Below are 25776 nucleotides of genomic sequence, written 5' to 3' on the forward strand. Positions count from 1 at the left end.
GTCATTATTTAAACTTCCAATCTGTTGTCTTACTGAAAAGAAAAGGACTCTTACTCATTTATTTCTTCTGGATGTGGACATTAACCTGGTTCTATTCTTTAGCCATAAATAATAGTTATCATTTTATCCCATTCCAATAGTAGTCAAAATGATAAACTTTACAGATTGGATTTTTAAAATAATCTTATATACTTTATAATGAACGGAAATATTTTTTTCAGAAAAAATAAACTCAAACTTTAAAAAGAAATGCTAAATAAAACCTTTTATTTTAAAAGTTAATTTTATTGAGAATAACCCCTCTTGCTGCATTACTCTTTTTAGTTGGGAATTTAAAAGTGGCCCAATCATTGCTGACCAAAAGTCTTGTCTCATATAATACCGTGAGAGAAGAAGAGGCGTGGTCCATCATCACACACACTCCAAACTGAAACGTAATGGATGTTTCTCTTTCAAGTTATTCACTATTTATGAGTTTCATTTGTTTTTAAGTAGTACTTTAAGATATACTGAAATTTAACAAACAGTAATTGGGACATTGTGTGAGAGCCACTTGAAGCTATCACAACAGTAGTTTAAAATCCCCCTCTTTAAATTCCTTCAGAGAAACACTAAGGAAAAGTGACAACACTCTACTTCATGCCTGAGTCTGTCACATAATATATTGGCCTAAGGAAGAGATTTGTCCCTGTAGCAAAACTGGATGTCTTAGTCAATAACCAATGGAATCCCCTAAAAGCCGCAGGATAATTTCATTGATAGTATGAAATGTGGGTGTTCATCTGCAAGCATGCAATGGAATTTTACTTCTGATTTTCTGGGTTAATTTTGAAATAATAAAAGTATTTGCTACTTCATTGTTAGAGGCTGACTTCCCATCTCCTCTTAGAAATGGGTCTCATAGAATGGGATATAGGCAGACGCAGCTGACAGTGCAGGCTCCAACAATACACACGAAGCTTGCAAAGCAGAGAGGATAGGTGCTGTAACAATTGGAGGAAACATCACAAGTTGCTCTTGGGGATTTTAAATGTGACTAAATTGAGGCTTTTAAAATGTGCACTCCTATCCTATCATTTCACTGGCTCAGAAATGGTACAGGTCAGGAAAAGGATCTCCCTTGGAGGCGGGGTTCTCTCCACGATCCAGCAAGGCTTCAGGAAGCTGGAGGAACTTGGAAAGCTCAATAAAATGCTAAAGGTCAGCATAGCAACTGGCAGTGCCCATTGCTGACCACTGGGGGGCGCTTCCAGCATTCTGCAGGAAATAAACACGAAAGCTTTGTCAATACTTGAAGAAAACCTGCATACCAAAAGCGGGGGAGAACTTAGAAATTTCTCTATCGCCTATTTTTCTTTAATAGAAATGGCTGCAGTGGCTCTGGAACATACGAGTCAGAGAAATACGGCTCCAAACTTCCAGGGAAAGCACACACAAAACCACCCCCTCCCCTCCGGAAGACTTTGGGGACTCCAAGGCAAAACTGAAGGCATTAACATTTCTAGGAGTTATTTTGCCTGAAAGTACTGTGTGTGGTCCTTTCACTGATTGTCCTGCTTTTCACTCACCTTCCAAGACTGTTTTTGAGTCAAGAAAGTTAACCTTGACTTTCTTTTCTTATGCAAGACTTTGAGGTGCTTGGTGCAGTTGACACATTAGTTCAAGCCCTCAGTTTCTGAACACTGAGAAATACATTGCAAGTTATGCGTTGTTAGGATCCAAACAACCCATGCTTTTTGTCATGCATCAAGGTGCTTCAACCTCTTAATTGAAACTAAAGAGAACAAACAAGCAACTTTCTGTAAAAAAGAAGAAGAAAGCATCCATAAGTAACCCTCCTTGGGCTTAGTGCTACACTGTTGGCTAATATGAGCTATTGAAAATATTTTTGGAATAGTCTCAAATATTATAAATATTTTCTTTTACTTACTTGATATTTCAATATATAGTTATGTACAGAGATGGCCCTTACCATGCAGGAAAAATGTACACTCTCCATCTCTATGGTACATTATCAAAGCTGGCCCTTCCACCAGGTTTTATGAGCCAGCAAGATGGATGTTAGTCAGCTACTAGCTCTAACAACATAATTAAAGTGCAAAGAAAGAGGGAAAATAGCCAGACAGATCAGTTTTGTTCATTGTCAGCATCGATACACTTCATGCCTCGAAGTGAAAATATCAGGTGCCACAGGCTCAGACAACAATAACCGTATGTTTTTTTCTTTTCCTTCTTTTACAAAGCAGAGGTCTCCCTGAGAAGAGGGGAGGGAGGTAAACATGAGAGAGCCCCATTTCTTCAACAACCGACAATCCTGGGAATAGCAAGGTCACTTTTCCCTCGCAGGATAGCAGTACTACCCCCAGCAGTTGGTTTTCTGATATAACAGTTGTTGAGTGGTTGGACCCTTTTTTTCCATACACATACAATATTTCCACTCAAAAATATAAAAATTTAAAAACAAAGATGGTGGGGGAAGAACTGTCTACCAAGTGCATGTGGAAGTGTGGGCTTTAAAAAGAAATTCTCACTAACCAACTTTTAAAACAATACAACCAATCTCCAAAATGAGCCTAAAAATGGTTTGTGTACATCAGAATGGATTCCCACATTACTGCGAGGGGGAAGGAAGAAAACAAGCACAGCAGGGTGCGAGGACTTGTAAGTGCTATGCCGTTTCACTTAGCATTGCAACCCGCTCTTCCCCACCGCGCCGTGGCCTCTGTCTTATTCCACAGTTTTGCCGGTGAGGTGCGTGGGCACCTTTTGCAAACTCTGCACCTGCCCCTCCAAGGGCGTTGGCTTCTCGGGCACCACAGCCTCAGAAGAAGCCCCCACCCACCCCACGAAGCCACTGGCTGGAATCCTCTGGGGCACAGCCTGCTGAGTTTTCAATGAAAGAAATGTTATGTACAAACGTGCTTGACTTTATCATGTCTTTCCTCTCCTGTTACCTAAAGACTGACAAGGCAGTTTCCGAACATGCCGTTATTCCTCCATGCGCGGAAATCCATGCACATGCTGTAGACGGAAGTTGCTGCTGCCAGCCCATCCCTACACAGGAAGCCTGGGCTTTTCTGGAAGCTTGTAACAAAGGAAATGTAACGGAGGCAGTGAAATCCCAGGAGAAGATGGGTAGGTGTGCCCAGCCCAGTGAAGTGCCAGAGAATCACCAGAGGCCTTGTCCAGGAATCCTCATCCCCAAGTTTGAACAGAACTTGGGGCACAGTTTGAAATTTACCCTCTTACCTGTGTCATTAAAATGGCTACCACAACTCCCATCGCACATTCTCTTTCTGCAGAATGTGCCACCAACTTTACCAAATATCATTCTTTTCACCTTCCCACCCAAGTCTGAAGCATCTGTCTTTGACCCCAAACAGCTGGCTTCCCTCACTGGAGACAGAATCCAGTTACGTTCTGTCTTCCATGGACAAAGGAGACCTGTTTTGGTCTCCATGCCCCATCCTCACGGTACTGTGGGAGGCATGGCATGCACAGTTCTGTCTGTCCCCCCTTCCATGAAAATTCCCCGGACCCAGGGCAAGGCCAAATCTTCAAGCAGGGAGCCGAGGTTCAATTTTCAGTGACAGCTCATACAGTGTATCTTCATCTATGATGAGGGCTTTGTCCAGCAAGTACTGAGTGACCTGAAGAAAAAAGGAAATCCTAGCTGTAAGTTTTTTCAGAACACTGGTATGTTGCATTTTTTCTGAATAGAATCTGGCAATTCAACATATTCTCGTAAACATTTAAAAATTTACATAACTAAAAATTATTAATATACTCTCAATGTTAAAAAATAAAATCAATGAAAGGATTAGCCAAAGAACATATAGGCATAACCCATAGACACAGATAGTAGTATGGTGATGGCCAGAGGGAAGGAGAGTGGGGCTGGGTGGAGGTGGGCAAAGAGAGGAGAAATGGGAACATATGTAATAGTGTCAATAATAATAATAATAATAATAATAATAAAAAACCAAACATCTCTAGTGTTCTCCCAACTCATTGGGCTCTTCCCTCAAGAGGCCCACTGTTATCATTTGGTTTGTATTCTATTGCTTGAATTTTGACTTTTTAAACAATTGCCTTTTGTCATGCAGAAGTTTTTTAATTTGATGTGGTAAAATTTATCAAGCTTGTCTTTTGCAGCTTTGCATTCTGTGCTTAAGGAGGTCTTTCAAATCTAAAGATCATAAATATTTTCTCCTATATTTTATTAAAATCATTTAATGTTGCTTTTTCTATTTAGGTAATAAACTCATCTAGAATTTATTTTTGTGAATGGTATATAAGATGCAGAGGCAAAATTCCTCATTTACTGAATGGTCCATTTCTTTCCAGAACTTAAAGAAAGCCTTCTTTATTCCATACTAGAGGCTGGCCCTCACACCCCTGGCTTCCTCCGGAAGGTTATCTGGAAGTCTTTCCTCTGTTCAGCCATTCAGTCGATTTGCATATTATGCTTTTATTATTATAGATTAGATTTTCATATAGATAAAATATGCATCTAGACTTTATCCTGCTCCATTTAATGTGTATTCCTGTACCTGTATAATCCGTTTTTTAGATAATCCTTTTTAAAATATCCTCACCTGAGGATATTTCTTTCATTGATTTTTAGAGAGTGGAAGGGATCAGGAATTGACCTGCAATCCAGGTGCATACCCTTGATTGGGAATCGAACAGGAGAGCCTTTCGGTCCTCGGGCTGACACTCTAACCACTAAGCAATACAAGCCAGGGCCCATATAATCCTATTTTATTCACTATAGTTTAGGACATGTATCTGAATCTGGTAAGGAAAGCTCTCCCTTACTCTTCTTATTTTAAAAAAAAAAACCAACACAAAAAACAAACAAAAAAATCCTTGTCTGTTTTTTTTGCCTATCTAAGCTTTCTTATTAGTTTTAGGATAAGTTTGTCAAGTTCCAAGAAATAGTAGGGAAAACTGGCTGTAAGTTATATTGGAATATTCTGTACTACCTTTTCAATGTTTCCGTAAAGTTAAAACTATTCTAAAAAATTATATCACTTAAAAAGGTAAAGAAGGAAGAAAGGAATGAAGGAATGAAGGAATGAAGGAAGGAAGGAAGGAAGGAAGGAAGGAAGGAAGGAAGGAAGGAAAGAAGGAAGGCCAGTTGTGGCTGGGATGGAGAGAAGAAAGGGTAAAAGGGGTATATGATGTGAGAGGAAGGACCATATAACGCAGTAGGGGCAATCAAGCAGGCAGACAGAGGCTGTTAGGGGTGATCAGGCAGGCAGGCAGGTGAGCAGTTAGGAGCCAGTGGTCCTGGATTGTGAGAGGGATGTCCGACTGCCGGTTTAGGCCTGATCCCCAATCAGGCCTAAACCAGCAATTGGACATCCCCCCGAGGGGTCCCGGATGGAGAAGGTGCAGGCTGGGCTGAAGGGCCCTTCCCATGCACAAATTTTGTGCACCGGGCCTCTAGTAGTTTATGAAAGTTGAAGACATATTCTATTTTGTGTTTCAAAGAGTTCTGTCCAGCTGTAATTTGTAGAATGGATTTTGCATTCCAGAGTGAATACAAGTAGACCAGGTAACAGATATTAGTAGCTTGGACCAGGGGTGGTGGTGATGTAGACAGATTCAAGAGAAATATAGGATGTAAAATCAATAGAACTTGATGATAAATTGGTGTCTTTTGCCTTATTTCTTTTTTTAAAAATCAGACTTGCCAAAGATTATCTATTTTATTGGTCTTTTCTGTGACACAGCTTTTAGCATTATTGATCAACTCTACTGCAGTTTCTAATTCAATAATTTCTTCTTTTTTCTTTATTAAATTCTCTTACAACCATAATATTACCTTTGGCTGATGGTCTATTCGATAGGATGTCTGCTGGAACTGGCGTATCTCTCTGACGATGTGTGATATCTAACAAAGAAACAACAGAAGCAAAAACAAAGTATTTCCTTGTGTTGTAGCACATTCTTCTGGGAGCCCAGCCCAGAGTAGTTAGTCACTTCCTCAGTGAGGTATCTGGAGCTCTGCCCGATCATTCCCTATGCGCAGGGTTCTCTTGCCTTTCAATGAGCTATAGGAAATGCTAACAGCAAGGAGATACTGAATTCACAACCAGGAAGCAGCTGGCACTGGGTGGCCAGCTCAGGAGAGACAAGCTCTGGATGATTTTGTCCATGTGCTCCTTGCTTCTGAGGTTGGTGCTCAGAACCTCGTTGTTGAGCAAGAAGCCTTCAGCATCTGTCTATCACTGGTCAGTCTTAGACAGCCATCCCAGGAGCTTTATTCCCCACCCGCTTTGCTCAGATTGCAAGCTGAAATGGCTCAGCTGAAAATCTCAACTGGCCAACATCAGGTGTTAGACCCAGTGTCCACCACCTTGTCCACTTCGAGATTAAAAAGCAAGCAGTGACTTTCATGATTTAGCCTCTTCTCCATAAGCCAGTGAAGTCATTGAAATGGGCTGATTAGGAAATTATCACCTACCATTCTCATTTTGGAGAAATTGACAAGGCCTTCCTCAGTAAAGTTTGGTGTTCCTTCTTCAATAAATGCCAGGTCTGTCAGGTACATCCCCAGATAAGGAACGGCTGGGGGGTTACAACTGCAAGACCAAGAGGAGCTGTTCCCATGCTCATTCACACACATGTCGGTTTCCCTCCCCAGTTAAATAGGATGCAACTATGCTGCTTCATCCTGAAGAATAAAGTCTTCTAATTCCATTTTCAAAAGCATACTTAGGATATACAGAGTATTTTTTTATTGTGATGAAAAACATATACAATTTTCCATCTTGTTTTTCAATTATAGTTCACATTCAATATTATTCTGTACTAGTTTCAGGTGTACAACATAGTGTTTAGGCAATCATATTGATATGCAGAGTTTTAAATACATCTTCTCACAATAGAATATAACACAAATTACAGCCCATGCTTTACTATGTGTTTGAGACAATGTTCAAACAACAGGATAACTTATAGACAAATACAAACTATTTGCTAACAGTGCTTGTTGGCAGTATCTGTTTACAGTACTGTAAATTGGCCACACTCCTCTGAGGGGTAAACGCAGGTAGGGAATCCCTAAGTCCTCACCTCATTAAATTGCCAACACTCAACCTTGAACAGGGTGGAAAAAATCGCTGTGATTAGAGGTTGTAAACTGCTTTTCTGTTTTAGTTAGTATTTAATTGTACAGATGTAATTAATGTTACGACTGCACACTAAAGTGAGACCCTGTTTGTTTTTTTATTTGTTTGTTTTTTGAGGAGGGTTACACTGGGTCTCTCAGAGTCTAGAGCTGAGAACATGGGCCTTTGGTCTAGAGAGAAGTGAGTTTGAGCCCCAGCTTGACCACTTACTAAGTGATGCTGTCCTAACTCTCTGAACTAGTTTCCTCATCTGTAAAATGGAGACAATAAAACATATGTCTCTAGTTAGTTGTGAGGCCTAAATAAAACACATCAAGCACTTAGCATGGAGTCTATAACTTAATAACTATTCAGTGAATAGTTATTGTACTATTGTTGTTGCTGTTATCACTAGGAGTCTTTCTTTTACTTTTGGTATCACAGGACCTATGTGCAGATAGTGAGAAAACCAGCTGTAGAAGATAGATTTCTATTCTATTCTATTCTATTCTATTCTATTCTATTCTATTCTATTTCTTATTCTTCTCCGTCTTATTCTCCTCTCTCTTTCTCTCAACAGTGAAAGATCCAGCAATAAAAGGCCAAAAGTAGATAACAATAATCAATAGATACTGGAATATTTAAATCTTAAAAATCACAGGATATCATTGCACTTAGCTTAAGGAATATCCAATCAAACTTTTTATAGTAAAACACAATTTGATTTACTGTGGTGACATTTTTTTTTTGGAATACTCTGCATACTGTGAGTATATCTATATGACACTTACTATATGCACAGTATTCCAAGTGAAAAGGAAAATCAGAAAAATTTGTAGATGATGGAAGCTGTTTCCTATTTGTTTTTCTTTACAAAGCAAAGTAGGAAGTAGGCCTCTATCTGTATACTATATAAACTATTTAAATATATTTATAAATTATGGATAATTTAATAAAGATATACATACTTTTTAAGGGTTTCTCTGAGATTTTTAAATCTTCCTTCAGATGAAACAGTCTTCTGAAGTTTGTCCATTAGAGCTTTTGTCTAGAAAGAAACAGATGCCTTAGTATATCATGAAATACTCCTATGATTTGATAAGAGTTACCAAAAGATGCTCAGTTCTCTTCCACAATGGCAGATTTCTGTGATGGGATATAATTTTCAAAGTATTGAGATGAGGTATTATATTTAAATTTGATGTGGAAAAAAAAAACATGTGGAGAAGAAAAAGTGACTATACCACTCAGTTAGCCAAAAAGAGAAGAAAATGTGTAGAAAGTAAAAATAGCAATGCACGAGAAAGTCTGGGTCTTAAAGGACTGACAGGCACATGTTGAACAGAGACTATTAAAGGCGAAGTCCCATGTCAAGGGTTTTGTAATGAATCTCTTTGAGTGTTAATTTCCAAATCATCCAAGTACATACTGGTTGATTGGTTATGAACCTACCAATATCCTCTCCTCCAAATCCTTTTTTTGTGTGTGTGGTCATCTTCATCAACTTGTTAGAAAAATACAATTGATACTTACCAAGAATCAATGGAATTGTTGTTGACATTGATCTGGACTTTCATGGCACATGGGAGGAAAAGAGGGTGGCCCTTGGGGATGATGATACACATTTGGGAACACCCGCATCCAGGCAGCTTGGCTGGGAAAAGCACTAGGAATGCCCGGGCTGACGCTCCTCAGACTACCCTGTCCCATAAGCCAGGAGGGGCTCTCCCAACACTGGCCAACACCCATGGAGAAGGCCAGGAGGAAAAGCCAGGGGAATTTGTGATTGAAGTTATCTGAATGGAAATGACAGCATGAGCATGCTGAGAAAATTAATAAAGCTCTATATCTACCTCTAAGTCATCATGCCGGAACTTTACATTTACTACAAGAATAACAAAGAAAGAGATGAATGTTGAGGCCCCTCATCCCTGGTGTTTGGCCCTAAGGCATTTGCACCCTTACTTTGGGGGAGAGAGAATGTTCACTCGACATCACTTGAGATCAGTGAGCCCTCTCTAAATAATTTAGGAAAAAACTCCTGTCAACCACATTGTTTGAGGTTATCCCCAAATATGTCCTAATGAACGTTTTGGATTGTATTTTCTTTTCTAAATGAACCATTTAGAAGGGCACTGAGTGGAATCAATTAAGTGGTAAGAACACAGTAATTACCCACATTGGCACCTTTCTTTGGCAACTGAGCTGCTCGTTTCCGTTAATTTTTTCCTAATTAGTAATATTTATCTTGGCTCAGGTCTCCCAGCCTCTCTGCAGCAGGATGTGTCACACGCTGATGCTCACCTGCTTGGACACCTTGGCCCAGGTTTTCTTCAGCCGGTAGATGGCGGTCCTGTTCAAGGCTGAGGTGATCTCCAGCATGCCGTTGTAGTTGTGCAGGCATCGGCAAATGTCTGCCACCGCCACCCACTTCTCAATTGCGTTGGCACGAGAGCTGATATCTGCGTAATTCATGATCTGGGAGGCCACCAGGTTACTCATCTGAGACCACGGGAAAGCCAAAAGAGCCAAGGTAATGCATTCAGGCCACATACTCGAGTTACCTGCAGAAATGTCAGGAAAGCAGGTACCAAGGGGCATGGGGCATGGAGACCATAGTCCAGATTTAGACAACTTTCTGGAGTGACTAAAGTCTATACTGATACTAACAAACTAACGAGCACCCTCAGAGGGAAGAGAGGCAGTGCTTAGAATCAGCTTGTTGGGGAAGAGGTGACTTAGCTCATCAGTGATTTTGATGAAGGAGCCATTTCCAACAATTATTGAGGAAATGGAATAGAATGAGCTAACCCCTGAGGAATGGCAACCTTTGCAGATCATGGGTCTCCCTTCTTGGGGGCTCTCCACATGCTCCTTGCCCCCTTTGGTGTGGAATATTCACTCTAGGAAGCCTCAGTTATCACAGAGAAAGAAGACACTTCACCCCCAAATTGTCTCTAACCTCATCAACTCTCAAACCAGAAACACTTCAGTGAAATGGAAGAGAGAATATTTTCTCTTTTCTATCTTGTTGAATTTTTTCCCACCCACCAGCAGAAAAAGGACCTATACTTTCAAGGCTAAGCACTGTAATTCTTTTAATAAAAGCCAAGGGAAAAAGAAATAGCTTAAGAAGCTCAACACAGAATATTGAAAGGAAAAGGGCAGAATAGGATTGATTGCTAAAAAGAGAATATGTGATCTAATATTATATCTGTACTAGAGGCCTGATGCATGAAAATTCATGCAAGAGTAGGCCTTCCTTCCCCTGGCTGCCGGCACCAGCTTCCCTCTGGCACCCGGGACCCGGGCTTCCCTCCTCCGGCCTTCGCAGGCACCGGGGACTGGGGCTGGCTTCCTTCGGGCTGCCTGCAGGCACCCGGGACCCAGGCTGGCTTCCCTCCGGCCCCGGCTTCGTCAGGAAGGATGTCCAGAATGACATCTGGAAGACATCTGGTCTAATTAGCATATTACCCTTTTATTATTATAGATACTAAATCTGATGGGTACAGGCATTCTTTGATGATTTTGTAACCCTTAAGATCTTTTTTTTTGAGATTTTGAGGGAACATTTATTAAAGCTGGGGATAATGAAAAAAGAACTAGGGCTTGGGATAGATATAGTACCTCAGAATTATTAATATGCATATTCATTAAAATTTTATTTTATATTGAGTACCTACTATGAACCAGGCATTCTTTTAGGTGCTGGAAATAGAAGGACATAAATCAGCACCCCTGACCTTAAGGCACTGAGTCTAGCTAGATGGGAAGGTGAGGGAGTGGGCAGGCATAAACAGCAAATGCCACACAGTGAAATGCAAAGCCAAGTCTGCACGGGGTGGGAGGTGTGCTTGAGCGCACAGAGGAGAAGAATCTTAAGGCCCTGATATTCGTCTTCCTATAACATGCCCAAGGTTTTCTTTTCATGGTTACTCACATCATTAAAGTGCTGGCTGGTTTTCATAATGTAAGGTGTTCTTTCATTTTTATCCAGCTTCATCCAACCCTGCCCAAGAAATTCTCTGAAAGTTCAAAGCAAAATATAAAACCAATTAAACTTTTAAAAAATGGTCAATTATTGGTATGAATAATTATTAACATTATATACGTTAAACTTGACATTGCCCAACTCCTGCTGCTACTGACCCTTTCAAATGAATTTTAGCTCAACTCTAGCATTTCACCATGCCATGCAAAAAAGAAAAAGATTTTCCAGTTTCCAGCTTGCTCTGGAACTTTGTCCCTGGTAGGATCATTATAAAGGCTTCTCTAAAGTTGGAAAACAATGACCAACACAGAGGAATAAAGAAGTTAAATACTAACTCAGAAACCAAGACTGTTTTCCTTGGATTAGCTTGTTAAAAAAAATGTAAGCCTTAGCAGAAAGTCCAAAAAATCAATCACTACCAAAAATGTTAATCAAGACCAGCATGTTCTCCTCCACTTTCTCTGCTGTCTCCAGGCAAATATGATTCCATGGGCAGGACATTCCTTTGTTCTCCCAGGAGCCCAGAACAGTACACCCTGGTGAGGGCTGAATAAACAAACACTTTATAGCCCATTCATGTGGTGAAGGCAGTCACAGCTGGGAACTCAGCCTGGTGGAAGGTTTGTCTTTCAAATAACATTCTTGCTCTTTCACTTCACCTTTGAGCAGGCCACCAGATCACAGCAAGCGACCATCAAGGTAGAGCATACAGGAATTATTTTATACTAGAAGCCCAGTGCATGACATTCATGCCCTAGGCACTGGGGGGAGTCCAGGAGCCCTCGAGGGATGTCCGACTGACGGCTTAGGCCTGCTCCTGGGGGGAGCACGCCTAAGCCGCAGTCAGATATCCTTAGTGCTGCCACAGAGGCGGGAGAGGCTCCTGCCACCAGCCGCTGTGCTCACCAGCCATCAGCCCGGTTTGTGGCTGAGTGGCGCTCCTCCTGTGGGAGCACACTGACCACCAGGGGGCAGCTCCTGCATTGAGCATCTGCCCCCTAGTGGTCAGTGTGCATCATAGCAACTGGTAGTTCTGTTCATGGGTTGGTCCAGGAGTGCTGGAAGAGGGATAGGGAAAGAAGATAAACTACATACAAATCTGCAGGGGTGTCCTCTGTCCCCGCCTCATGCCTTCCTAACAGAGCTGTGGCTCTGACCCTCTAACCACCTTTTGCCCATCCACCCTGCCATGCCTGACCTTCCATCCTCATAGATGTCCTCTTCTCTCTGTACCACATGTTCATATCTCTTGCCCAGCCCCTCCTTTACCTTCTATTTAGTTCTTTGTTCAGAGAGAACATGTGCCAACAGTTGACATTTGTCCAAGCAAAGGCCTTGTTTATGGGCTACCAAATATGACAGCTGGGAGGGGGCTTAAAGAGCCCCCCCTCACTCTACACGAGGAAATCAAAAGGCTGTGTGATGAGACCATGGTGTCAAAGCTCAGCAATACTTGTTGATTTATGCAAGTGGGTAGCAAAATTTAGAGCATTTACATTCTATGGTTGTCATCATACATAGAGAAACACCATGACCATCTTGAGAGTTCCTACTACTTCCACATCAACATTTCCGATAAAAACCGGAACCAAAAGACATTCTGTGGGACCAAACCACTTTAAGATTAAGACACACCACGGCACACACATGTGCCTTAGGAATAATTCAATGCTAAGCCGCTATTCCTGCCTGAGAGGGCCCGGGGCTGCCAGGGCAGCACTCACTCGTAGGGAATGCTTCTGAAGACGATGTGGTCCAGGAGGGTGATCTGCTCAGCCAGCTCCATGGCTGGCAAGGTCTCAAAGCACTCGGCCTTCGGACAGTCCGTCTGCAAGATACGGGGGGAGGAGGGCGTGAGACACACACCAGTGAGGCTCCAGTGTGCTCGGTGCAGCTGCTGAAGCACAAAGTCCACCAAAGACTCTAGCTATGAAGCACATTCACATCATGGACCAGTCGCTAAACCCCACGCACATTTGGTTCACTCCCCAGAGCCTCACTGAGGGGAACATGTGGCCAGCGCTCAGTCCAGGCACACTGCTGGCCTTTGAGAGGTGGCCTGCGCCAGACCCTGGAACTTACCAGTTGAATTATATCCTCTAATTTTAGGTGAATGTCATCTTGATCATCTTGTGAAAGAGCTCTAAAAAATAAAAATAAAAAAATCCCCCGTGAAAAGGAAGTAGACACGGCAGGAATGAAACAGCAAAGCGTTACAGTGTTCCCTGGGTGAAGAGTCAGAGGGTTTAGGGCTGTGTGGCTGGGCCGCCTGCTGCAGGCTGTGGGGCCCTGAGCTGGAGACAGGAGGCTAAGGAAACGGATAAACACACATGTTAAAGGCACAGGATTATCCAGAGAGCTGACTTGTTACATATGAGGTTGTAAGGAAAACACCACCATCAAAGTGCACCTGCGGATGACTCGGGCCTCCTGCAGTACTCCATCCAGGGGGAGTTCTAACAGCCCGAGTGCCCCATCCGTGCTCCTCTGTTCCCTAAACCTGCCCTTCCCTGCTGAGGTGGAAGGCGCAGGGCCACCCGCTCCCCACTCACTTGTAGCTCAGGGCACTTCCTCCATGCAAACATCTGAACCAGGAGAGGCAGAAGCCAGCAGGTGAACTCTCCCACTTCCCAGACGCACTTCCCTGAGGTTTGGTGCGGTATATCCACACATGTCATTCGGCTCTCAATGAAATTCTTTTTTGATAAGTGATGAACAGATGAATAAATACAGAAGCTACTTATCACTGAAGTGGGTGCTGGTTTCACAGTGGGAGTGGTACGTCCTGTCCCTCACAAGTTCAGCGTCAGAATTATACTGATTATATAACTTACCATCTGAGCCAAGCACTTTAAGTCTTCCAAAATGAAGGCAGAGTCACATATTAAAAGTATTAAAATATTTAAACAGTCTCAAAGCACGTCGCCTATCCACTGGAGGAAACTGGTTTCAAAAGAAATAATATTGTGAAGTTCTGTTGTGTTTTGAATTGATTAAAACCAAACTACCATCCCCCAAAATAAAATATCAACGGAGATGGGTTGTTATATGTCCATGGCATGCCAGGTATGTGCTAAGCATTTGACATACACTATCTCATGTATCAAAAAATCCCTTCAAAGTAAGTGTGATCAGTTCCATTTTATTGATGAGGAAACAAAAGCTCAAAGAAATTGCCTAAGCGGGCCAGGGTGCGGTCCAATTGTGTCTCTGGTTACTTGTATTTGTCTAATCAAGCTTACAGGGGGCACCTCTTTAAGGTCCCGCACAGAACACACTCAATTCCCTTTCCTCGTCTTCCTCCTGTTACAAAAGCTTTTGACTATTTACCAGGGAGCAGAATCCTTAGGTGATAGGAGGGGCAGTCTTCTTGTCAGCGATTAGCCATGTCAGTCATTTGTGAGCAGAAGGAAATAGTCCTCATGGGTAAAGGACAGACATAGGTGAGGGGAAAAAATGAGTACACACGACTCTCTCTCCAAAGACCATTAAATCACACTGAAGGCCGACACATGGGAAATAAAAGTGATTGTTTTCTAGAGTATATGCCATTCTCTCCACTGTAGGCTAGGTTTCTGGAGAGAGATCGGTGGCCACATAACTATGTGTACCATGGGAAAGATCTTTGTTATGAGGATGGACTATATTCTTCCCTTGGAAAGAAATGGTCAAGACATTAGTGAGCTTCTATCAAATGTTCCTCCCCTCACTGATCTTACCCTAATGTTCCAAGATACATTCTGGTCCCACGAAGTTAGTTAACATTTTCTCTCTTCCTGGAGCCTACTGATGCTTCTGGGAGCTTTGTGAGGTTTGGGGTCACCTTTTTATAACTTGAACCCATTCCCCTTGACATTCCAAGAAGTCAGTCATTGTTTCTTTTCCTTTGGGGGCTGTTAGTTGTCTACAAAAAGCTCCACACTGCAGAGGCTCAGCGGCCGGCTAGTCGGACAACGTTGGAGGGGTGGTGTTTTAGAAATACAAAATTCTTGAGCAGAGGTTTTTATTCATAGACAGGGCAACAAGCTGCCTATGCCAACGAAGCTTAAAGTAACCCCTGTGCGACTGTGTGAGGCAGGGTGGCTCATCACAGCAATTTTCACTTTGCTTTATTCATGTAATATATGTTTAAATACATGTTCCATGCTTATGTATCCCTGTTATATGACCTGAATGCATATAAATCTCTAATATCGGGGCTACATTTCACTACATGGTATGTTTATATTTCCCATACTTATGACTCAGATTCCCTGGGAGGGATATTCACAAAATGTTTCCTTTCGGATGGGAAGTCCCCTCTAGCTCTGCTCCAGTTCCAAGAGAGGCTGAATTTGCTTCTCGTCTCCTGACTATCCCAAAGCTTTAACAAACACTCCAGGATCCTGGGTTTCCCTCACATTTATGGGTCAGTATGACCAGTTTAATATTTGCGCATTTAAAATGAAATACCAGATGGAAATGGGATTATACAAATTCCATGCCTGGAAAATGTTTCCTTCAATGGTAGAAATCCAGTAGGCTTAAAAACAGCACCAGGAGCAACGGGCCTGAGACCAGCCCACACTCTCCGGGCTGCTGGCATGCTGCTGCGACCGCAGGCTGTGTTCACAGCTCAGCCTGCGCAGACCCTGCTTCTCCTCATGATGTGAATGTTCCATCTCCTGCTGCTTCAGCTCTGGGACCTGCCAGACCATCTCCTTCCTATGCTTCCCCAAGCATGGCCTTCCTTCCCTCCAGGCTTCGGTGAGCCCCTTGGCATTCTTTAGTTTGTAGCCAGATAACTCCAATCTCTGCTCCATCTTCGTGTGCATCTTCTCTGCATCTCTGTCTTCACATGGCCGTCTTCTTATGTCATATTGGACTAGGGGCCCACCTGACTCCAGTATGACCTCATCTTCACTAATCACTTCTGCAATGGCCTTACTTCCAAATAAGTAAGACTTCACTATATTTGGGGGGAGGAGGGATACAATTCAACCCGTGACAACTCCTAGATCAGAGAAGGGGCTGGCTATGAGATCTTGAGCTAACGGGGCTAAGAATGCCTTATGGGCCAGTTGTTGAAACGTTACGGACCCAAATCTGTCATTGCCACATCAGGGATGGACTTTGAACAACCTGGTGGGCTGAGTGAAAATGGTTTCCCCTCTATACATAAGCATTCTTATCACAGAGAACCAGTAGAGCAGACCTTGGAAGGAAAAAAGGATTCTTTCCGAAGGTTGCAAGTGAAGAGGGAGCTAGCAGTTAGAGCACGGAAGGAGAACCAGGCGGGGCAGACAGATGCTGTTGGCTTCCCACCTCCCAGCAGAGACAGACCACAGAGCCGTGAGGGAGGTGGACACTGGAATGTCTGCACAGAGCCACCGACGGCTGGTCCCTACAGAGAGTGGACTAGAAAAAAAGCCACCATTAGTTCAAGAAGCTGTAAGACAGCTTGTTACCTGCTTGGATGCTGGGTGGACAGACCAAACCAGGTGCAAGCCGTTATGACATGGATGTGTGGGGTCCAGATTTATATAACCTACATGATGTGGAAATCCCAGCCCGAGACATTGATAGTAAAACTGGTCTAGGACCAGTGAACCGAGCCAAGAAAATGCATGCCTCCTCTGGGTGGCACATCCACAGCCAGCTGCAGGAGGCTCTTGCTGAAACGCTGCCACCTGCTCAGACACACAAGTGAGGCAAAGAAACCTCTCTGCCAATGCCTGCTGGGCTCACAGGGGAGGACCCTCGAGGCTTCCACCCTTCACTTTTGGTTCCACAGTAAACCACGGTCTGCCCACACAAGCAGGAACGATCGATCGCCCTCCACACAACCTACGTCGCTCAGCCCGAAGGCTTCCCGAGATGGCAGGAAAACGAAGATGACAGGTGACCCTTCCCCCCTGAGAGCAGAACCCCTGCTGCCCCCAGGGTCTAGTTGTATAGGATCTCATCTTCTGTGACACAGCACAAATCAACCAATGTCATTAATAGGCACCTGCAATTGCCTTTACCTCAGGATATTGGCTGCGGCTTTCCTTTCTTGGGGAAGAAGGTCTGGGTCTCGCAAAACTTCTTCTAGCAAATTTAGGACGTTCATCTTTAGTTCATTGTTGAGTTCGAAATCCTACAAAATAAAATGGGTATTTTTAAATTTCCGTTTTGAAGGGTTTAGCTCCATGTTACGTGACACTATTTGTCATGATACATTCTCTAGAGCTATGTGTGGGAAATAAAATGTATGTGCCTTAGACTTCCCCTAGAGGTCCTGACTTATTGGTTTGGGATGGGGCTCTGTTGTTGTTATTTCTACCAGGCTTTCCAGGGATGGGAATTTCTCAAAGAGATTTGTGCTTCCCTTGCCTGGAACACTGTGCCTTCTCTCCACTTTTATTTTTATTCATCTTTCAAGCTCAGGGAGTGATGTCATTTTTCCCAGGAGCCTTCTTTAGTTGACCCAGGGGGTGAAGAGCTTTGCCCTGCCCAGCCACTGTGGCTCAGTGGTTGAGCATTGGTCTATGAACCAGGAGTTCATGGTTTAATTCCCGGTCAGGGCACATGCCTGGGTTTCGGGCTCAATCCCCAGGAAGCAGCCAATCAATGATTCTCTCTCATCATTGATGTTTCTATCTCTCTCCCTCTCCTTTCCTCTATGAAATCAATAAAAATATTTTTTTTAAAAAACTAATTGCAATCAACTCAATTTAAAAAACATACTTTTGTTATATTTAGTAAATTAGGGGCAAAAAAGTTTATAATTTCAAAAAATGAAGACAGTGCCAAAGTCTAACCTAATCTGAATTGAATATTTTTGCACCTCAGTTTAGTGGAGAACCATGTGACACATTTTCCTCAATATTTTACTCTCCCTGTTTGACCATCAGCACCATTTCTTCCGGAACAGGAGCAACCAGGGCCCAAGGCAACACAGATGCTAACACCTCTTACCAATTATAGAACTGCAAATATGTTTTCCTACAATTTCACCGATATTGTCCAGCAGATTGTTGGCTGTTGATTTTTCTTTTAAAATGTATGCAAGAAGAGAGTAATGCCTTGTTGCTGTTGTTTTTTCTTTGTCCCACCCTCTCCCTTATTTTAACAGTTAATGATCTCACCTACTCCAATCTGTGTGCACTACCGAAGATTTCTCAGCCATCAGGAGTCTTTTTCTTAATGAATAGTTGGTATTTATTACTGAGACGATCAAATCCTCCTGTAGTAATGTTAGGTCTCTAATGATATCAATAATCTGATTATCATAAATAGATTAGTGTGGAGGACTTCAGGCCAGTGTTGGACCTTGCTGAAGGCTAATTAGTGGTTTAATCAACAAGCATCATGAAACACCTCCTGTGCCGCATGCTGGACTTTACAAAGGGAACCCTTCTGAGACCCTAGAAAGGTGAGTTGTGTGAACGGTCTTGTTGAGAAAAACAGAATATAATTTTATTATTCGAGCTCTGGGAAGACTAGCCTGAGAGAGACCTTTGACCTTTGAAAACTTGGTCACATCTGCCCAAACACTCTTAGGAGCATGACAAATGGTTACAGGTGAATGCTCACACTGCCGCTGATGTAGTTAATGTAAGCAGATTGTCTGATGATGGCCGAGTCTGAAATATGAAAATTCTCACTCATAATTTCCCCTTATATTTGCACAGGTTTTTACCATGTTCAAAGTGACTTCCTGCATATGATTTCAATTCTTTCTCAGCTGATCCAGGGACAGACAAGGCCGGAGCCATGATCTGGTTTCAGCAGGGGCCACTGGGATGAGAGGAGAGGTGTAAGGAGGGGGTGGCTCAGACGAGAAACATGGGTCTTCCCTCCAGCTCCAGTAAGAGTCCTTTACACCTGCACTTCTCAAATTGTCATGTGGCTACAAATCACCGCCGATTCTGGCACAGCAGGTCTGGAATGGGGACTGAGATTCTACTTTTCTAAGGAGCCCCTAGTGATGTGGATCACCCTTGGAGTAGCAAGACTTTGCCTTTAAAAAAATCATGCAAAACACTCTTCCAAAACTGACTAAAAAAATCTGAATCATCTGATGTACTACCTAGCCTGTAAAATTTCCTTTTTGAACCAATGCATGTAAAATGCAGAATTGGCCATTCAAAAGTCCCAGTTAAAATGAAATCTGAAGCAGCTAAAAGTCACTTACACTATTTAAATCAGAGGTAGAGTATTCATAATAAATCTTTCTGACAGCCATTTTGTAATTATATAGAATCTAATTTTTGACTGTATGTCCCTGAAGTAGGAAATGAGACTATTAGGTGGTAGACGATGGCGTGGCAGCACTCAGGATGTTCACTAGATGGCGCTCTTGGGCCATCTGATTATCTGGGATTGGGCATTGCCTTGGAATTGGACCGCAGCCTGTGCAGGAGCAGGGCCCTGTGTAGGGAAGCTGCCTGCTGAAGGTCATCTCACAAAGCTTCATGCTCCAGATGAGTGAATCCTATGGCACCCCGAGGACCTGAGGCATTCCCTGAAGTTATCACAGCAACAGTTTATTTAGGGTACTTTTTGTTTTCCAATTCATGAAGCAGGGATAAGGAGACAAACGATTAGGAAAACAACAACCCCATCTTACTTTCAAAGGTGAAGAGACCAGAAAATGTGAGACTTTGACATTTAAATCTCTAAAAAGGAGACTATAGCTCATTTTTCCTACTATTCTTGAGCACCTCAGTACATAAGGCTTTAGGGGAGAGGCAGAGAGGGAACAGAAGTCTGGGCAGATGGGCAGAGGACAGAAATATTAACCCGTGAAACCCAGGGAGAGAGGCTTGCGGAGGGGCCGTCCAAATGCAGGCGAGAGCTTGGCAGTGCCTGACTGGGGCATAGGAGAGAGGCCGGGCCTGGAGATGCAGGTCTAAACCCTGCCCGGAGGGGACAGCCTGAGCAAGTGTCAAGGACTGGAGAGTGGCACCCAGCAAATGCTTAGGAACACATCACCGATGGATGGTGCTATAATCCTCCTCAAGAGATACGTATTGTGAGGTGAGGATATTTTCCCAAGACCTTACGGATGCTACTCAAACACATTACCGTATGATTAGAAAGTCAGTATTTCCTCTAGGTCAGGGAGCAATGCCTGGAGCAGTAATCATAACTAAGACAGTGAGAATTTGCCACATACTAGGTGATACTTTAATAACTTCATTATCTAATTTAACCCTCAGTAGCAGCATAGTCTCAATCATTATTATTCCCACGTTATATGCAAGGAAGTCTAGGTATAACGAATCTAAGTATCATGACCAAAGTCACGCAGGTAGCAGGTGGCAGACCCAGGACTCAAGTCCAGGCAGTGTTGGCTGAAGCCTGAGGTTTTAACTGCTACACCACACAGACTCTGCAGAAGAAGTGGGTATCAGTGAATCAGTGCTGGTGGGTTGGGCTTCAAGACACATAACACAGTAGCTGGTTACCATGCCAAGTCGGGAACTATTTCCCACCTATACTAGCAACTATTTGAGATAGAGACGTTGAGATTTAGGTCTATGTTAATAAGACTAGATCACACAACAGAAAAATAATCTGTGAGTCAATAAATCAGATTCTCCAGCACTTTAAAACGAATCCCTGTTGATAGTTTAGGCATCATGGAAATTACATTCATTCTTTCAGGAGAGCAGGGTGATCGTTAGTAATATACTGCGTATGGCCAAGGGAATTCTAGGACACTGGGAAATCAGATTCAATAAACACAGTTTGAGGGTAAAGAGAATTATGAGAGTAATTTTCTCACCGTAATCAGTACAATGTATTCCTAACAATCGCCAGAGGTTTATTTTTAAAGGAAAGTGGAAATACTGCAGAGTGGAGTAAAACCACAAAAATAATTTTAAAACCTGGAGAGATGGGCTCATAAAGAAGGGTCTTAGGATGCGTTAGGCTCAACAATAAGGGGTTTGACATAATGATTTTCAGAAAAATGAAAAGCACACTACAGTCTTCTATCTTTTTTGACTGGAGGAGATGAAAATTTAATGTAAATTGTGGTCTATATTTAGGTTATATCTGGGGCCCTTTTATCAAGTGGGAAACTGGACAGAGATGCCCAGTGATCATCCCAAGATCTATGCAAATGAACCCTGACAACACCAGGGCGCCCTCCATGGGATTCCTCATTCTCATAAACTGGAGGTAACAAGCCTCCTTACCAGCGTGGTTTTCAGCTTTTTTAAGGAGGTGAATCTTTATTCAGAACTTCAACACTGTCACCCTCTCCCAGGGGAGGCTGTGCTGGCTACTAGCTGTCAGGGAGACCCTGCACGGCAGCTGTGGGCCTTGTCCGCCCGCCACCAACTCCGGCCTGCTGACCTTCTTGCCACCTCTGGGCAACCTGGACTCTGAATCAGGGTTCCTCCGTGGAAAAGTGACAGGCAAGGTTTTCCAGCACTTCTCATCACCTAACTACAAAAATATGTTAAGAGCCTCTTTGTTCACCATGACAGAAAGAACAGCCTAATTGAAAAACACAAGGGAAGGCATTGAGTTTGGAATGAAACCCTAGGAAGCAATACCAGGTAATGCTAACCTTGCCACTAGCTGCTCAACACTTACTCATAAAGTCCTAGAACCGTCCAAGAGGAACGGAACGCACAGGAAACGCGCACCTGTCACAGAAGAGCCTGGGTACCAGGAAAAGGTAGTAACACCCAGATATAATGAACCCCCAAATTCGGTAAGCACAGGTGCTCCTGGTGGGCCCTCCAATGTTTATTGAATGAATGGACAAAAGTTCATGGGAAGGGGATGTGATTTTGAGACAAGTGGTAATAAGCGACCTAATTCTTCTTAAACTGGCAGTTTGGGAAATGATTTTAGCAGATGTGAAGTGGGAGGCTACTAGGAAAAGGCACAATGCAAACTGTGGAAGGTACGTTAGAACAAAAATAACTGAGCAGAGGCAAATGGCAATGAATGACACCAACTCAGCAAGAAGGAAAAACTGTGCAGAAGATCATCCATTTGATCATTTTCTAACAGATGACTCTGCATTTGAATGAGTTGCTAAATTCCAGACTCTAGACCTGAACAGCTGTGCTTATAAGAATTTTAAATACTGCCCCACAGCCTTAAAGTCAGATAGCTCCCACGCTTACATCTTCAAGCCTTTAAAGAGAATCTGTCGGTTTTTTGTTTTTGTTTGTTTAAAAAAGCATTTATCAGAAAAAAGAGGACACTCCCTCCCCCCCGACGCTATGTTTTCCATTGGTTTCCAGATAGGCAGCTAATTGATATGGATTACAGCTTTCAAGACAATGACAAAGATTGAAGGGGAAAAGAAATATTTGAAAAGGGTCTGCTTCCTGATTTTTTTTTAAATTTATGCCCCCAAGATGATCTTTGAGCTTAACTCAAACAGAAGCCTCTGGAAAATGTTCTCCATGCCCTGCTCCATTTGAGGAGAAAAGGCGGATGAAGACAGCTGGAAGGCAAACTGTACTCCATCCCTTCCCCATGGAGAGGAGAGACTCAGAGTCACAGGACTGCCCTGGAAGTGGAGCCTGTGACCCGCATCCAGGGAGCAGCTCTGTGCAAAGCGATCAGGAGATACAGGTGGATGGTACTGGGAGCAGAGTGGGCAGGAGAGGAACACAATGAAAAGGCCACAGTGAGGCGGAACCTTGGGGCCTGAACAAAGCAGCCAGGGCCCCAGTGCCCTGCGGCTCCGTGGGGTCCCCAGGTAGCTCTCACGTGATGGGTGGCTGCTGGCCAGGGAGGGGCCTGAGGACTGCGCCCTGCCTGCCATGGTCCGCAGAAGTGCTTCCAAAGTCCCAGAGTGTAGAACTCGACTTGGGAAAAACAAGGGCTCCTCACAGCACCTCCCTCAGAAACCTCTTACAGCAGAGAGGAGAAGCGATCGGTGTACATGAAATCCCATGTGGGGCCTCCCAGTGTTTTCTCCCAGCGAATCCATCCACAAAGGCTAACGAATCCCACTGGCTCTACAGAGGAAGCGAAATTTCTGTCATGGCAACTAATGGGAACGGAAAATAAGTTCCATTTAATCCTGCTTCACACTGACTTTGATCCTGCTGCAATGTCTCGCCGAGCACTGTTACAGACAAGCACAGGAAGCTCAGGGGCTGTTTAAAGGATAATAATAGAGATGTATAAAAGAGAGGGGAAAACTGAGGTATGGAGCTCAAGGAACTAGGACAGTGATGGCGAACCTATGACACGCGTGTCAGAGGTGACACGCGAACTCATTTTTTTGGTTGATTTTTCTTTGTTAAATGGCATTTAAATATATAAAATAAATATCAAAAATATAAGTCTTTGTTTTACTGTGGTTGCAAATATCAAAAAATTTCTATATGTGACACGGCACCAGAGTTAAGTTAGGGTTTTTCAAAATGCTGGCACGCCGAGCTCCAAAGGTTCGCCATCACTGAACTAGGAGCTTCTTACTTGGTTATTGGCCTGCACGGAAAAAAAGAGTAAGGGAATGAAAATCTATCTTCAGGATTAAAAAAAATAAAAAGAAGATCCATATCTATCCGATAGATTCTTACATTTTATGTTTTTTAGAGCAATCTGACACATAATGCACTTGTGCCTGAGAACCCCATACAGATCATTCTGGCAGTTTTACAGAGGAGGACGATAGCCAGCTAACACTAGAATCCAGATAGAACTGATGGTTCCAGATTTCTGTCCTCACCTGAGTCCTCACCAGTGAAGGAAATGTGATGCCCAGGGCAGTCTGTCCGGAGGGGAGAAGGAGAGGACAAATGGTGATAAAATCACCTGGGCAGGATCTGCTGTGAGAGTGTGAAAGTGAGCACCAGACTAGGCCCCTGAAATCAGGAGGAGCCAGAAGGAACCTCAGTTGCTGGCCTAATTAAATGAAACAGAGCATTCCCTATTTCACTTTGGCTGCTTTCATGGGACATCGACTGTGTGAACAAACACTGGTTTGTACTGGTGGACATCTGCGATTCCTTAGCTTCGATATGCAGAGGTCAATGGGAAGTAGTGGGGCCCCAGGCACCGCACTGCATTCTGAGGCCCGGGGAGCGGTGGGGCAGCCATCCTAACCCACCTGCCAGGTGGGGTATCCGGGGTCTCCAGGACAGCAGGGTTTCCTGACCCTTCCCTGGGACAGCATTAGCTTGGCTCCACCGGCTGCCTGGCCAGGGACCCCTGGAGGCTGGGCAGGAGCCTGCTCACAGCCCAGGTCCTCAGTGGCTGTTAGAGGGAGGGAGCACTCCCCACATCCACCTTTAGCAAAGAAAAAATCATCTGTTTAAGTGACACAAAACAGACTCCTGAAGGAAAGTAACTCTGTGAAATTGCTACCTACACTTCCTGCATCATAAACAATGATGGAATCACCAAGCAGAAGGACTACTTCTCACCAGTCCCATTAAACTGCTCCGTGGTCCGTCCTTCCCCACCCTGCATGTAGTTTTAGGCAGGCACCAAAGCCTTTCAGTTATAAGAACCATCTTGTTTCTTCCGTCAAAATGTCCAGTCTAATATAGTAATCAAAAGTCCAGTTCAGTCCAGACTTAGATGTTCCCCTCCTGTCCTCGCCTGGGCTGCTTCAAGCCTGGAAGCCCACATGGATACCCCTTCTTCTCTCTCCATCATCTCCTCTCCACTTGCTTGCTATGGCTTCTGATTCAGGCTGGGATCCAGGCGTAAGGACGTCGCCCGGCATGACGTGCTGGAGCAGGTGGAGCCGGCCCTGGCTCCTCTGAATGTGGCAGATGGACAGTGACTAGCTCTTCCTCTTATGGGGCACTTGGTGGGATTTTTAGAGCTCTCTCTATCGGAGACTTACGGCCAGCTACGCTGACTCAGCAAATGTCCGGTCTCCTGTGGATCACTTTCAACTCCCCCAGGCCCTGGGCTGCCAGTGGTCTACCTCTTCCCTCCAGGCAGTCATCCTGGGCAGCATCCAGGGCAACCCAGACCGACTGCCCATTGACCCACCTGTTTCACAGAAGCATGAATGAATGCCACTCACTCCCAACAACCCACCTTTTTTCACTTCGCCCCAGCAAACACCTTTCACCTTCACAGAGAGGAGGGTCCATTTCCTGGGAGCTTCTCTCACCTGGTTGAAGTGAGAAGGAAGATCTCCTCCTCTTCCCCCGGAGGTAGAGGACTAAACTGACAGCTCTCTCTGGAAACACCTACTCATTGAGCTCTCCTGCCTCACCCACAGGTGGGCGATCACAACTGCTCCCAGGGTCAGTTTCTCGGGCCCTTTGTTTATCTTGGTTAGTGGCCTAGCAACTCTCTTAAAGATGTGCAGGCGTTTTGTCCTCTGCCTTCAAGTCTGAGATGATCAGAAGCAGATTTACTAGCCTGTCACCCAGTAATTACACTAAGTGCAACGTCCACTAGTGGGCATCTTTTCCAATGGCTGGGAACTCCATGAGGTCAGAGGTCGCTGGCACCCTGCTCATGTTTACACCCACCCAAGTGTTTGGCACACTCTGGAGCTCAATCCTTATTAGAACTGAATGAAGGCGGTGGGCACACAGAAAAGGGAGCAGCAACCTTCCCTCCATACACTCCTTTGGGAAGGAAATGTTTATGTAAGTAGATCATTTTTGTCTGATCTCATAAAAATATTCCCCTTAAGCCCACCATTAAGAAAATGAGCAATTGTTTCATTGTCATTCAGATGGTACC

The 25776-nt window shown here is 43.8% G+C and overlaps 1 protein-coding gene across 2 annotated transcripts in view; it reads right to left on the reverse strand.

Moving 5' to 3' along the window:
- Positions 1 to 235: 235 nt before the first annotated feature.
- The window catches only part of RASGRF2 (Ras protein specific guanine nucleotide releasing factor 2), a 122072-nt gene continuing 96531 nt past the window's right edge, over positions 236 to 25776 (reverse strand). For both annotated transcript variants that reach the window (XM_023750319.1, XM_023750310.1), the window contains 9 exons: positions 17118 to 17230; positions 13195 to 13255; positions 12837 to 12940; positions 11062 to 11146; positions 9426 to 9623; positions 8090 to 8169; positions 6476 to 6593; positions 5834 to 5902; positions 236 to 3650 (listed from right to left, as the gene is read on the reverse strand). In XM_023750319.1, coding sequence (XP_023606087.1) covers positions 3558 to 3650; positions 5834 to 5902; positions 6476 to 6593; positions 8090 to 8169; positions 9426 to 9623; positions 11062 to 11146; positions 12837 to 12940; positions 13195 to 13255; positions 17118 to 17230 — 921 coding nt within the window. In that variant the 3' untranslated portion in view covers positions 236 to 3557. The remainder of the gene's footprint in view (positions 3651 to 5833; positions 5903 to 6475; positions 6594 to 8089; positions 8170 to 9425; positions 9624 to 11061; positions 11147 to 12836; positions 12941 to 13194; positions 13256 to 17117; positions 17231 to 25776) is intronic.

This window comes from Myotis lucifugus, unplaced genomic scaffold, assembly GCF_000147115.1.
Source record: "Myotis lucifugus unplaced genomic scaffold, Myoluc2.0 scaffold_0, whole genome shotgun sequence".
In the NCBI taxonomy this organism is placed as follows: domain Eukaryota; kingdom Metazoa; phylum Chordata; class Mammalia; order Chiroptera; family Vespertilionidae; genus Myotis; species Myotis lucifugus.